At 39.4% G+C, this 16,187-nt stretch overlaps 1 protein-coding gene across 1 annotated transcript; it reads right to left on the bottom strand.

Annotated features, from left to right (window-relative positions):
* Positions 1 to 4,778: 4,778 nt before the first annotated feature.
* Positions 4,779 to 8,343, bottom strand: LOC311065664 (uncharacterized protein). The gene is made up of 5 exons (XM_084086324.1): positions 8,198 to 8,343; positions 8,051 to 8,110; positions 6,338 to 6,652; positions 5,942 to 6,069; positions 4,779 to 5,253 (listed from the first exon to the last, which is right to left on the bottom strand). Exons 1-4 carry the CDS (start codon positions 8,250 to 8,252, stop codon positions 5,966 to 5,968), a joined length of 534 nt encoding a protein of 177 aa, XP_083942450.1. The 5' UTR covers positions 8,253 to 8,343; the 3' UTR covers positions 4,779 to 5,253; positions 5,942 to 5,965.
* Positions 8,344 to 16,187: the final 7,844 nt, after the last annotated feature.

The raw sequence follows: 16,187 nt of genomic DNA on the forward strand, positions 1-16,187 counted from the left end.
CAGATGCCTGAGCCACCTCAGCTGACCCCTCTCGATGTGGAGGAGTAGCGGCTCTACTCTGAGCTCCTCCCGAGTGACTGAGATTCTCACCCTATCTCTAAGGGATCGCCCAGCCACCCTGCGGAGAAAGCTCATTTCGGCCGCCTGTATCCGGGATCTTGTCCTTTCGGTCATGACCCAAAGCTCATGACCATAGGTGAGAGTAGGAACGTAGATTGACCGGTAAATCGAGAGCTTCGCCTTGCGGCTCAGCTCTTTCTTCACCACGACAGACCGGTACATCGACCGCATTACTGCAGAAGCTGCACCAATCCATCTGTCAATCTCCCGTTCCATCCTTCCCTCACCCGTGAACAAAACCCCAAGATACTTAAACTGCTCCACTTGAGGCAGGAACTCTCCACCAACATGAAGCGGGCAAACCACCCTTTTCCGACTGAGGACCATGGCCTCGGATTTGGAGGTGCTGATTCTCATCCCAGCAGCTTCACACTCGGCTGTAAACCGTCCCAGTGCATGCTGGAGGTCCCGGTCTGATGGGGCCAGCATGACAACATCATCCGCAAAGAGCAGAGACAAAATCATGTTGTCCCCAAACCTGACACCCAAAAATTATGAACAGAACCGGCGACAAAGGGCAGCCCTGCCGGAGTCCAACAGGCACCGGGAAGAAGTCTGACTTACTGCCGGAAATGCGAACCAAGGTCCTGCTCCGGTCATACAGGGACCGGACAGCCCTTAGCAAAGAACCCCGGACCCCATACTCCCGGAGCACCCTCCACAGGACGCCGCGAGGTACACAGTAGAATGCCTTCTCCAAATCCACAAAGCACATGTGGATTGGTTGGGCAAACTCTCATGAACCCTCCAGCACCCTGGAGAGGGTATAGAGCTGGTCCAGTGTTCCACGGCCTGGACAAAAACCGCACTGTTCCTCCTGAATCCGAGGTTCTACTATCGGCCGTATTCTCCTCTCCAGTACCCTGGAATAGACTTTCCCAGGGAGGCTGATAAGTGTGATCCCCCTGTAGTTGGAACACACCCTCCGGTCCCCCTTCTTAAAAAGAGGGACCACCACCCCGGTCTGCCAGTCCAGAGGCACTGTCCCTGACCACCACGCGATGCTGCAGAGGCGTGTCAGCCAAGACAGCCCCACAACATCCAGAGACTTGAGGTACTCAGGGCGGATCTCATCCACCCCCGGTGCCTTGTCACCGAGGAGTTTCTTGACTACCTCGGTGACTTCAGCCCGGGTGATGGACGAGTCCACCTCTGAGCCCTCAGCCTCTGCTTCCTCAATGGAAGACATGACGGCGGGATTGAGGAGATCCTCGAAGTATTCCTTCCACCGTCCGATGACATCCCCAGTCAAGGTCAACAGCTGCCCACCTCCACTGTAGACAGCGTTGGTAGGGCACTGCTTCCCTCTCCTGAGGCGCCGGAAGGTTTGCCAGAATCTCTTCGAGGCCAGTCGATAGTCCTTCTCCATGGCCTCACCGAACTCCTCCCAGGCCCGAGTTTTTGCCTCCACAACCACCCGGGCTGCAGTCCGCTTGGCCTGCCGGTACCCATCAGCTGCCTCAGGAGTCCCACAAGACAACCAGGCCTAATAGGACTCCTTCTTCAGCTTGACGGCATCCCTTACGTCCGGTGTCCACCACCGGGTTCGGGGATTGCCGCCTCGACAGGCACCGGAGACCTTACGGCCACAGCTCCGAAACGGCCGCTTCGACAATGGAGGTGGAGAACATGGTCCACTCGGACTCAATATCTCCAGCCTCCCTCGGGATCCGGTCGAAGCTCCGCCGGAGGTGGGAGTTGAAGATCTCTCTGACAGGAGACTCGGCCAAACGTTCCCATCAGACCCTTACAGTACGCTTGGGTCTGCCGAGTCTGTCCAGCTTCTTCCCCCGCCATCGGATCCAACTCACCACCAGGTGGTGATCAGTTGACAGCTCCCTCTCTCTCTTCTCTCCTCTCTCAAGGAGTGTGGTTCCAGAGCCCAAGCTGTGCGTAGAGGTGATTCCCGAATCCCTAGTCGGAACCTCTCAACCTCACACACAATCTCAGGCTCCTTCCCCATCAGCGAGGTGACGTTCCAACATAGGAATCCCTGACGAAGGCCAGTGTGCTGAAACGCGTTGGAGTTATTTTAAAAGTCTTTTTTGACTATGCCATAAAATAAAGGCATTTTTAACATTCCAGGAGAGTGCCTTGGAGTTTTTCTTTGGTTTGAAAGTTATCTTAGCTTAACATCCTGAAGTGTACGGGGTAACACCTCAGAGTGTGAAAATGTTTGTGTCCTGTGTGTCTGCTTCGATGCAATATGAAAAGAGAAACTTAGCTCTGTTCCGATATAGTCCAGTCATTTTATGAAAAAAGGTTGAACAAATTGCAACAGAAGCAAACTCAACTGATTTTGTGTCCTCAATATGTCCTGAGTAAGGAAAAAAAGTCCAGAAGAATCCCATTAGGGGAAAAGACCCACAGGGTTCCCACGGGTCCTTGAAATCCTTGAAAGTTTGTGAATCTGAAAAAATGTTTTCAAGGCCCTGGAAAGTTTTTGAAAATAAACATACATAGAGACAGGTCCTTGAAAGTGCTTGAATTTATTTTGTGCAATAAGTTTTCTGGAAAAAAATCCATATTCACTCCGCTCCCCTAATGTGTTATTTCGCCAACACTTCATGACCTATGCATACTAGCTTGCTTGATTTACACTAGTTAAGCGCATTTACGCGTTAGTTACCAGGGTTTTTCCTGCATAGAGAATTATGAGGCGGCCGCCTCCGTCAAATTTCGTGCCGCCTCTGGCTCTCGACAATAAAAAATAACTAAGGAATCACCGAAAACGTGAGGATGATTCTGTTTTATTTCATTTAATGTAAGTGGCGATTGATAGCCTACAGTTGATAATAATATAGGCCTACCTAATGTACTGACGGTAACAAAGTTGCACTGTTGAGGCTCGCGCAGTTATTTATAACATTATAGTTAAGAAACAATAGCCTAGGCTACACACGACCAGAGAGCTGTTTTCCTGAATGCCATCAAGATTGAAACCGAGACTGATTTCACAACAGTTCAATAAACAAATAGTTAAAATTAAGTCACTTACATTTTAGACGCAATGACTGTTTTTGTACTGTTTCAGCAGCGAAAATGGTTCCAAAGATCACAGCAGAACCATCTCACAGCAACACTTGTTGCATTACTGAATGATTCAGTGTTTTGAACGAATCGGTTGAGTCAAAGATTCAATTACCCATTCATAAACTGCCTCATTCTGAATAAATCAGCCGTTTGAACGAATCGTTTGAATGAATGACTCGCTCATTAAGACGGTCGCCTGCCGCCTCCTACTGGCGGTTTAGTTTCATAAAGTATCATTCTTTTCAACATTCCTTATTTGTATATTCAAAAATATTTAAAATAATCTAATTTAATACAGTTATAATTTTTCAATGTAAATTATTTAATTTGATTGGTAACAGCCTAGTGTCTTATTATTTTAATTGAATATATTGATCAAATTTAAGAATTTGAAATGAAAGATGGAGCATACATTTAATAAAATTAGGGGAAAAATGCCCTTTATAAAAGGTACAAAAAATTTGTGTTTTCAAACAGTGATGTAATGAAACATTGACAATTTAAGTTTGAAGGACTTTTATTTTAAATAAATGTTCATTTTAAATCAGCCTACTTCAGTGTGATATGTTACCATATTATCATGCTTAACACTAAGAATTTGAATAATTGTAATGTGATGATCAGATGCAGATATCTAAATCAAAGAATATGGGCGGTTTGCGGGTGGATTATTTATTTTTAACAGCGGATTCGGGTGACTCAAAGTGCACCAGATTAATGAATTTATCTTTAAAATATAAAAAAAAATTCTTACGGGGGGGCATGCCCTCCCCTAGAGGTACCAAGCTCCACCCACAAAAATAATGTGGGAAACACATTAGGCTATATGATGATCTACAAAAAATACAAATTTAATTATCTTATTATTAAAATACATTATTAGGATTTTATCACCTCAGCCTCATTTTGAGCCAGGAAAAACCCTGGTTACGTTAAGTGTTTCCCGCATGAGGTACTTTGTGTTGTACGTTGCCATGACGTTCATGCACGCATGAAACTACCATGGTACCTCACCGTTTGTTGTTGGACATAACAAATATGTCCCCACATTAAGTCCTTGAGTTTGAGGGTATTGGACCTGGAAAGTCCTTGAATTTGAAGTTAACCAAGGTGTGGGAACCCTGTCTGTGTTTGGTGAGCTAATAAAATATTAAAACTCAAATCAATATTTTGTGAACAATTATTTAATTATGTCATCCGGGTATGGAGGACTCACACTCTTGTTTTATACAAATGCAGCTGCTGCCATTTTGCAATGATTTTGTTGTACACAGGTTTGGGCTTGTTGTAACTGAATTATGTGGACACTAATAATACTCAAGAATTTTCTGTATTTCTGCAGGATTTTTTTAAAACTGTATAACCACTTTCTGTTAAGCTTTAGTTCACAGACTGACATCTTGGCATTCTCCTTTAGAATATTGTGATAAATAATCTAAAAAAATAATAATAATAAAAAAAATATATATATATATAGCCTATATATATACACACACACATTATTTGTAATTAACATATTCTCTAGTAATTCATGCAAATAATCATTATGATCTTAATATAAGAAATATTTGTGTAATATAACATTCAGCTACTGCCCTCTGATGTAGACCTCTACAGCAGTAAGTGAAGCATTTATAGTTATATTAATTCATTTAGCAGGCATTTTTATCTAAACATACATTTATCTAAACATACAAATGTACTGTTACAGCATAAGCAATTCATCCTTATGAGAAAATAAAACTGCAAACATAATATAAATTCATACATAAATTCATTAATACAAAAGGTTAACTGAATAATTGATATATTTTTATTTTTTATATCTTTTTTGGCAACACTTGACTCATTAATACTAAAACAGACTATTCTATATCTATTAATAAAAATAAAAAACAAAAAACTTGGCTATGTGTTCTGTGCTGGACTAAGTCACTTTGGAAAAAAGCGTCTGCTAAATGATTAAATGTAAAATGCAAATGTACAGTAGAAGTTTGTTTCTCCTCTTCAGGTCTGCTCTTCTCTTTTCAGAAAGTCTTCTGATTTTTTATGCATCCATGTAGTCGTTGTCTGTAACAGCTGTGGTGGGGTTGATGGAGTCTGTGTTAACAAACGTGTAGAAAGAGTTCACTGGGTTAGTCTGTGTGTGCTGGAAAACTACTAAAGCTGAAGACTGATCAAATCTAATCCTGAACACAAACTCATCAGAAACACAGTCAGGACATTAAACCTCATCAGATCATCATCTCATCAAGGACAAATGTGATTATAGTATGCATTTATGCCAGAGTTGTCTTCAAAAGCATTGCATGTCAGAATGCACGTCACATCAACAACGCCTAACCTACCCATCACGTGGGTTTAGACAAATCAGTGAGGTCGTACGAATTCGTATGAATTTGCCACCTTTTAGTCGCTCGTACGAATTCGTGCGAATTGGTCGTGACGTGAGAAAGCGTTGCAACAACTGGTGTGAGATTTTAAGAAACACTTGCAGGAAACTATATTGAGCTCTGACTATAATAGGCCTGATGCGTGATGCCATTAGTCATCAGCAATAAGACTGAGGAAGAGAAACTGTTCATTGACTTCATCTTCAGCTCAGAAAACTAAAGCGTGTGTATGTTAGTCTTTGAGCTTCTTAAGAAAACAATTAAATGAAACGCGTAAAGCATGCTCTCAGTACATTGTGTTCTGAGTACATTTTATCTGACTGTGGTCATCAGAACTTTCATAATATTCATTGCTGCTATAAATAATTAAACTGTTATATTGGTAAAATACACACCTTTAGCTTTACTCCTGATGGTGGTCAGGTCACGATCACTGCCACAGTCATGATGACGAGACCAACAGCAAGGAACGAGGAAAAGCCGATGCAGAATGAAGATACTACTTCCTCATGATGATCCAAGACTGCATGGAAATGCAATGACAGGCAAAAAGAAGTTTTGGCTTGTATGCATTGAAATACAGTCTCATACAGACACATGCAAAGATCAGCTGTATTATTATTGTACATTTTACCCAAACATCACCAGATGAGGAAGAAATAAAGGTAGAGAGAAGAAGGCATGTATAAAAATGTTTCAAAATAGGAAAATGCTAACACATGGCAATATTGTATCATCTAGGCAGGGATCTAACATCTAAACATCCTATAGCAGAGATGCATTTGTTTTACCTGAGCGCTTGTAAGTGTAGGTCTGGGTGCGCATGTTTAAGGAATCTCCATTAGAATAAACCTCACGCTCACAGGTGAAGGAAGCAGGTGGACTCACAGTGACCGTATACACACATGTTATTCTAGTATCTGAAGAAGTGCAATCGCCATTTCCCTTGGTGTAGTTCAGTTCACTCTCCACAGACAGCTCAAAAGGCTTTATCCACCGAGTGTATTCCCATTTAAACTTTCGGTCAAACATACACACCACCATGACTCTATCATGCTTTCCGTCTTCTATCTGTCGGTACACTGTGATGTCAAACACTGCAATATCTGAAACACATCAACATGCTGGTGAAATATGAACTGCAGCTCAAATTGTGCCTACAGTTGTGTGCATCTTCAACTAATGTGCTGGCACTGGATATTTAAATAATAGCTGCACACATTTTGATCCCTTGATTTATGTTCATTTATCACCAGTCTTGCAAAAATAACTTGCATAGGCTAATAATTGTTAAAAAGGCCATTACTAGTTAGAATAATATGCCTCCTGACTTAAATCTTTTTCTTTTGCCGAGATTGATCGACACACAGCATCCAGCACAGCAGCCAATCAGCGTTTGCGGATCTTCGTGCATGCAAACATCCCGCCCACAGTGTGAAGTTGAAAGTTGATTCTGTCGGAGCGCTGATGCTAACTCTGAACTTGGCCGTTGTAAATAACATATAGTTTGTTCATTTCATGGGTGTTGTACGTCAATGCAAAGTAAATGTATTATATTCGATCTCTAGCAATCATGTGCAATACTAGACCTGTTTAATATTTCGTTTTGCTGTTAGCTCGTTACGGTTAATTATAGGAGTTGTCACGTCTTTGGAACGATGTTGCGCTGTATATAGGATGTTATCTTTATGCTTAGTTGTTTATATGGATGTCATTTATGTATATTTCATCTGTGTTTGGTGCATTTCAATTGTCAAAGTCTGCGGTTGAGGTATTCTGAAGTTGTAAACAACTTAATGCACATGCGTGGAACACGCCTAGACAGAGCACCGCTGACAAACTATGTGACGCAGATAAAACTGTTTACGGTTTAATTTAATTTATGACAGAGCAAGTTTGTTTTTCTTTCATTATTAACTTCATTTCTGTATTTTGTTCATATTCATTATGTACCTGTTTTAAAACACTTCATGTTATTATCATGTATGTTTATACTTGTCTACATTTTCTGTTTTTATAGAAAAACCACACCCACTTATACACCCTAATTAAGGACAAGTGGTGACAAATAAACGGGTTATTCCCAAATATCGGACTACTGACCTACTGATCTACTGACCAGTCTCTTACCAGACACCCTGTGGCGGGTTTTCAACTTAACTGGCAATATAAATAAATGTGATTGTGCTATCAACAGCCAACTCATTTCTTCAATAATAATGTACAAAACATACTTTAATAATCAAGTAGCCTACTGTGTGCCAGAAGGAAGCCATGATGCAATGCCTTTGTTTTGAGGAAAGTAATTAATGTTGTTTTTAAATTACTTCCAGTAGTTTACTAAAAGACATAAACAGTGAAAAAAACAAAACAGAATCACTTTAACTTAAAACACGGCAGTTGTGAGATTAGGGCTTTTTAAATTGTATTTCAAGGACTTTTAATACAGTTCGAGAATGGAGAAAACTAGAAAATTAGGAAAAAATGGAGAAATTAGATCATACTAGTATCCACAGTGTAGTAATAATCTGAATCGTCCATGTATTCGTCTTCCTGGCATTTCTCTGGATAAAACAAATAACAATAGTTTCTTTTTATTGTATGATTTATTACATTGTGAAGTAAAACGCGGGAGAAAGCAATGTACTTACGTAAAGTGAACATTACAACCAGCAAAAGGGCCTGAAAAAGGAGCTTCATCTTCATCGTACCTCAAAATATTGTGTTTTCCAGCACACTGTGTGCTTCTCAATTCTTATTTGTGCATCCAAGTTTCCTTTCCTCGCTTCTCAGCTCCACCCCCTGAAGGATGCAAGGGAAGGACGCAAGGAAAGAAAAGGCTTGTTCGACTTCATGCAGCTCCAGGGCTGCCAGCTTTTGGGTTAAAAACTTGCATCACAGTAAGTGTAGGCTATTGTGATTGTAAAAACATAAAAACTAAACAATTTCATTAAGTTTAGTGACAGTATATTACCATGTTTAGGCTACATGGTGCAATGACTGGTAGGCTATTGCTTTTATTATTTCTTTGATACAAATTTTACAATTTCAATTATTGTGGTTTGATTCCGAACTTGATTCAATATCGATTCATTTTCATAAATATTAAGCACAGTAGATGCATGTTATTTTTTTTCAATAAAGAAAATCTCACCTAATGCTGTAAACATAGGCAGCAAAGAGCCCTGTCAGCTGGTATTATTAAATGTTAAAAATAACAACTGAAATTAAATATAATGCGTTTTTTTATTATAATAACAACTTTATAATATTTTAACAATATAAGTAAAAATATAATAAATATGCAATAGAGCACATATTTAGCAAAATACTAATTTATACTAATACTAAATATATTATAAAATACTAATTTTTCTAGCCAACTAACGTGCTATGGTCATTAAATGTTTTTTTTCTGAGGTAAATGTAAGGTTATGTGACATGTTCTCCAGCAGTTTTATTGACCTCTTTCCGCGGTTAAAAAACACATGATTTATCGATATTATGTATGAGGCATTTCGTTAAGTTGTAGGCTACTGTATCTTTCAACATTGGCTACCTATTATTGTTAATTTGTGTTAACAATAATATTATTGTTATTGTTACCTATTATTGTTAATTTTACTATTAACTAGTAGGCCTAGCCTATAGTAAAGAGAGATGATCGGTTCACGTGCCGATTGAACTGAGGGCTATAGCGATCTGTCACGTCACATTTTAAAGCACCAAAACGGGATTTATTGTTCGAATTGCGTAATAAAATTTACAGAATCTGAGAGCTGAGAATTTGTTTCATTTCAGAAGTAAGTCGAGATTTTTCTCTGCCTGAGAAAATGGATGTGTGGCGTGAAAGCGTGGGAAAAGTGTCATCTATCCGAAATTATTAGAGATAACGTTTTTTTCACCATCTACGATATTTTAAACTTTGATAACAAATATGATACAAGCATAATTCTGTTTAAGAATTAATTATGACATACTTGTAATTAAAAAATAATAATATTATGCCTTATTGCTTAATAACAATTAACAATGTCGCAAAACATACCTAAAAATGCAATTTCTTTCACTTAAACTATATAAATATTTAGGATAAAAAAAAAAAATTATTAGATGAATTAAAGTTTGATTGATTACATTAAGCATTGTGAAAACAGCTTTAGATCAGGCATATTACTGGGGTCCTAAGCTAGGACTCCTCACTTCGGTGGGACTCAACACTTCACCACACCGGAGAACCAGAGAATAGCTGTGTCCCAATGTGAAGACTGCATCCTTCGAAGGCTGCGGACTTCAAACGATGCAGCCTATGCGTCCTCCGAACGACACACCATGTAGCCTTCGTAGGATTTCCTAATTGCGCAGCCAGGTGTTCCCGATTACCGCTCCAGGCGCCAAGCAACGGTGCGAGAGTAGCCTATGCTGCCATCCTGACAATTAATTTGATATAATTGAGTAAACAGCTATGGAGCCAGAATTGGCTATTGTCATTTTTATGTTTTATATTTTACTGGAGGACATGATAAGGATGTTTCAGGTCATGTACTTTGATTCAAATGTTCATTTATATCTTACCTTGATGCGATTTTGTAGGCTAGTGTATTCTTTTTATTATGCACATAAATGGACCTTGGTAAATATACTTACACAGGTTTTCAACCCTATTTGAATATAAAACCCAGTTGAATATAAAAAGTCCAGTGCGAATGTTACTCCCGCTCGTCATCGGCAGCTGTCAGTCACTGTTGCTAGGCGACAAGAACAATCGTCCGTAGGCTAGACCGGTCCGAGCGCTTCAGATGCGCCCTTTGATATGGGACGGAGCTGTAGTTGGCAACAATTTGTTAATATTGTGACAATAGGCCTACATTTTGTTACTTTAATTTTCAAAATAACCAGTGGTGGTATGTAAGGAACTACATCGTTAATACTCGAAGTGATTTCCCCACACAGGACAGCAACACTACAAAATTATGTTATTTTACAATATGATGCATTGTTTTACATTAAACTACACAAAAGTATATAGTTTAAAAATGTATCAACCTTGAAAATATTCAGAAGTAAAATGCAACATATGCAGTAATATAAAAGCAGAACCATCATAAAAACCCTGACAAGGTTTTTTTCCTCCAGAATTCCTTTACTTTTACTCTTGATACCTTAAGTACATTAGAGTATGCAAGATAATTTTGCTTAACTAAGGTTTGAAATATATGACTAGTTTTTTCCCAATGCGGTATTAGTGGTTATTAAAAGTACTTTAGTGTAATAAAGTATCTCAATATTTATTCCATGAGTCAGCCCTGCAAACCTGTTGGTAGACAACTTAGTGGATAGTGAAAATATGCAGTCAAACACTCTGGAGACCATCCCAGATGATGTCCCACCAGCAGGAGGCCTTACCAGTGTCTTTATTGTGGAGCCCATCCCGGTCCAGCAGCACACCAGGGTCTCCCACTCAGCTGAATAAAAGTCTACATCATTTTTTCTTATTTTATGTACTTTAAATTTAAATGTTTATGTTGATTTTGATATGTTTAACGTATGTTGTAAATAGTTGGGGGAAAAACGTTATAGAAGAATTTGTTTCATGTAGAAATTATGACTGTCATTACCAAAATAATCAATGTCCAGAGCAATGAATTCTCTTTTATTTACACATTTAAAGTTGCATACATTTTTTTTTCTTTTAAAAAATAAGTGAAAAAAAAGTTAAACAAGAATATATATATATATATAGATACATATTTCTCAATCATTCTTTCAAGAAGAGAAAACAGCCTGTCCATTCTCTCCAGTGCTCTCCTCGCCTCTGCAGTCCCATGTCTTCTCTAATCAAGTCCAAAAACTCACCCTCTCTGTCTCGCCTTCATCGTGGCGCTGGTGCTGATGCTGATGCTGCTGCTGCTGCTACCCCTGGCTCCTCCTCTTCTAGGTCACACTGCTGAACTCGGCCCTGGTGTGTCCTCAGGAATTGAGGCAATGAGGGTGCAATGCCTCTGTCCCAACACCTCATCCATGAGGACAAACCAGGGCCAAGTTTCAGCAGTGGGTTTCCCACTCACACCCTCACCTGTCCCAGGACACGTGCAATCCTAAGGCAGAGCAAATTAACCATGGCTTGTTAACAACAACAGCACAATACATTTCAGCAAAGATGTGATCTCAACTTTCTTACTTTGTATTTGTAAAATCATATTTATATTCAGAAATCATATTCATGAATTCTCAAATTTGGTTAAAACCTTTGTAGACATAGCTTGCATGACAGCACTACAAAAACACATAAAAGTGAAACCCCATTGCCTTATCTACTGCTTTTCCTATTGTTGTGGGCTTTATAGGGTGAGTGATATTTCTTATTTACACAAGTTAGACAGACTAGTGCAAATATTACAATAAAATTTTATTTTTTTATTTTTTTAATTGCAGTTTAATAAATTGAGCTGTCTGCTCCTTGCTCCCTGAAACAATTATTAAACTAGCACAAGTTTTGCCTCAGACCACCTGACAAATGAAGCCACGCAATGGTGACGAAGGAGTTAAGATGGAGTTTATAAGAAAGAAAAACTTGTGGCTTTTAACTCTGGTTTCGCTAGCTATTTGAGTAAATGAAAACATAATACTTACATTTAAATGTGAATTTGCCGTCCACCAGCGAACTCTCGGCCGTCATTTTTTTTTTTTTTTTTTAAATAAAAATGCTGTCGTCATCGCCGCGCGATGAATTATGGGGTAGGATAGTCCGCTAAGTGTCCATTTATGTATCCTTCCTTTCACGGGGAAACGAAGGGTGCATTTGGCGTCGTTTTAGCTTTGGCCTGTTGCCTTTGGCTTGCTCAGTTGGGGATATTTTGGGGATATTTAATTTTATTCTATCAATCAATAAATTCCACTAGAAACAAACTTTGTTGTATTATTTTATTTTAATACTGTGAAGCTGCTTTGATACAATCTGTATTGTGAAAAGCGCTATACAAATATACTTGATTTGATTTGATTTGATTTGATTTTAGCCTTCGTCGCGCCGCGATGACGCAACCGGTCTTCGAATACGGCCTTCGGAGGATGCAGAATTGACCCTTCGCTAAGCCACGCCCGAAAACCGCCACAGGCCAATCGTGGCTTAGCAACCGTAACTAGGCGCGGGAGGTCTGGCAAGCTTTCGAGCGAGAGGGAAATTTGCCGCGTTGTGCGTATGGATTGTGCAAATCTGATACCCGGTATCCTAAAAGTTTGGACGGGGTGGTGGATTTTGTTCCCTTCCCGAAACCTAAAACCCAAGGGGAGAAATGCCGGGCGTCATCTTCATTTATATAGCGCTTTTAACAATGTAGATTGTTCCAAAGCAGCTTTACATTGATAATAGGAAATTAAAAGTAAAGTGTTTTGGCTTTATAGCAGCTCTAGAATAAAGTTATTGTCCAGCTCGTGGATCAAGCAGTGTGATTAAAGGCAAGACGGAGGCTCACAGACATAACTTAACGTTACTTAAAAATATATTTCAGCATTTTGTTAATCGACGGCCAAACTAGTAACGTTACCCCAATCCGATCGCGACTCTCCCGGTGTTAGTTCTAGTAAAAGTAAAAGGTAGTTAGTAAAAGGAGGGAACATCAGGAGGCTTGCCGGAGATCTCCAAGGAAAAGGTTGGTATGCAAACTTAATCAGTTCATAACAGTAGTCACTTATGTGACCCACGACGTGTGAGCAGTAACGTTAGCCTGGCGCGCTAAAAATACAAGCGGGAGAATGTTATCATTGCAAAGTGGTCAGGCTAATGTCGTGTGTTTATTCCACAATACATATGGATAAGCTGTTTGTTTTATAAATATTAGAATATTTTAAAATTGCAGTTACCCTGCTGGGCATGCACATAGCTGTTCCTCAAATTTGTGTGTTTCCCATTTGAATGGTCAGCGTATGAGGCGGCTGCTGCTTGCGCTTGGACCTAACGCTTTAACTACAATTTTGATGAAATTATTCTCTAATCGTTTGCATATTATGTCGTGGATATAGCCCTCGAATGCATACTGCAGTATTGCACTCTCATATTTTCACCTGTTCGGCAAAAATGACTAATTATCTCCTTAGGAATGTCTGAAACCAGTGCATTCATACTGTAATAGACGTGCCAGGCGCAAAAGCTTGACAGGCGTAGCAACAGTAACTAAGGAGGGCGGGGCTTAGCGAAGGGTCAATTGAATTGGGACAGCCTTCATCGCGCCGCGGTGACGCAATCGGCCTTCAAATGCGACCTCCGAAGTGTGCAGCCTTTGAATTGGGACATCCTTCGTCGCTCCGCTGTGACGTTTCGTCGCGCCGCTGAGACGCATTCGGCCTTCAAATACGGCCTTCGGAGGATGCAGACTTGACATTGGGACACAGCTACTGTCTAATAAGGGGAGAACTTCCACTCTCAGTAAACTTCCGGCTTCTGAACAGGTTGCAGTTCCACTTTGATTCCATATGAGGGCGCTCACAGGACGAGTGCAGAATGAATGGAGGTCTATGGCGCTATACCCCTCAAAATCCACTTTTCTCAGGATATAATTTTTTGTCTAGTAATTTGAATGTTGTATTCGAAAGGAGATGCAAAGAAATGACACATTGCTGGGTGTTAGATTTTTTATAGTCACTTATTTGCTTTAAAAAGTCTTAAAATATCAATGACGTCATACACATCGTACGACCAGAGATAATGCTTACAGCAATACTTCAGTCACTTTGGTGCTTTCGCGCTCTGCACTTTCTTTTCTCTCGAGGCATCGACAACACAGCTGACACAGGTAAATACGCGTGCTAGGAGAGTTTAGGTGTGTTTAGTCTCACACCTTTAGTTCCACTAAAGCTCACAAATCAGTTTTTTATAGTAGTAAACACTCTTTTCATGTAGGTGCGATGTTATATTGTGTCATGTTTATCAAAATAAAACTGATTAAAAAGACTCCACTTCATTGATAGTAGACAGGCTTATGTTGAACTTTATTCTTGTTAAAACAGACGCTGTATGAAGCAGTAGCTATAAAGTATTGAATGAAAATGTCTCTGAATCATCTGTGTATATGGCAAATATTTCATTTATTCCACTTCAGCTGTGGTAAAGTATGCAAACACAGCGCTAGCGTCACTACGGGAACAGTTTGCACGCGGCAACTCTCGCCGATTGGTTAGATCCAGCTGCAGCCTATGTCGAACACACCATATACAAATGGCTTAGGGCAGAAATATGCTAATACGGGACAGTCCTTCAGTGGTCATGGGCGGAGCGTGAGCAATATGACATCACAGTGCTCAGAAAATCCAAACGGCTTGATTATTGAGAGTGTTGAATCTTTTTGAGGATTAAAAAAAAGGAGTGAATGGATTTTTTTCATTGTATGGTGGTTGTGTCCACTTACTGCAAAGACACATTTATATGCAAACACCATATAAAAGTAAATTTTGCATCCTATGACCCCTTTAATTTCAAATTCTGTACAGGAGTACAGAGCCAAAATAACCGAAATCATAACAAATGTCCAAATATGTATGGACCTAACTGTAGGTGTTTACTCACACTTCTGTAATCACAACCTCATGAAAATGTTATGCTTTCAATGTGGATTTAATCTGTCCTTCAATGTATTAACCTTAACACCATTTCCGCTTTCTTTACCACTCCCAGTTCTCTCCAACAGCAACAGGCTTGACTGGCTCAAGACCCGGACTCTATTGGGGTCTATGAAACGCTCTGCTTCTGGCAGGGGAATGCTCTCACCCAAAAATCCAAGTAACTATAGAATTACTCTTAGCGTGGAGTTTGAATGCTTTTGTTATCAATGTATGGATAAGCATTTGACTGATTCTCGATTCACCTCCAGATGATCCTACAGCTTCGGTGGAAGAATGTAATGGCTATTGTGAACACTTGTATTCCTTTTCTGGCCTGCTTTCTGCCATCTTTCTCTCCCTGTAGGAAGTCGAACGAGTTTCTTTGAAGACAGAACATTCAAGGAAAACTTATACCCTCTCCCTAGATATAATATAGAATTAAATGTTTTGTTGAATGCAATTGGTTGCCTTGTATATTTTTTTTACTTTTGACCAAACTTCTTTCTTGACTTAAACTGAGCAGCTTTAATAGATATAGTATAGAATATTCGAGGCTAGAGAGAAAGAAAAGAGCAAAAGTTAGATTTCTGTTCACATGTATGATTCTCATTAAGTATTGAAAATATCCATTAAGAATCAAATGATTTAATACTCACAGGGAGAGTTTGCTCTGTTAAACCATAATAGGGTTTATACAATATAGCACATTTCTCTGGATAAAATAAACATTGGAAATGAATTCAACTTGTAATATACATTATTTATTTACTTGTTCTCTATAATGCATTTACAAAATTCTCATGTTTTACGTAAGGCTGAGCAGCTAAACAGCAAAATAAGGAACTTTGTGCTTCCAAGGATGTTGTGCAGTAGCTGGGTTTGGGTTTTTACTTCACTTTATTTTCAAAAAAGGAGTTTTTCAGAAACAAAGCCTAATGTAGCAAAAGTTATCATTAAGAAATGAATTAGTACAGTTACATAATACCAAATATTGTTGTATCAAAATGTAAAAGGAAAGAAACCACTCACACAAATCATTACATT

This window comes from Abramis brama (genome assembly GCF_963993115.1).
Source record: "Abramis brama genome assembly, chromosome: 16".
Taxonomy (NCBI): domain Eukaryota; kingdom Metazoa; phylum Chordata; class Actinopteri; order Cypriniformes; family Leuciscidae; genus Abramis; species Abramis brama.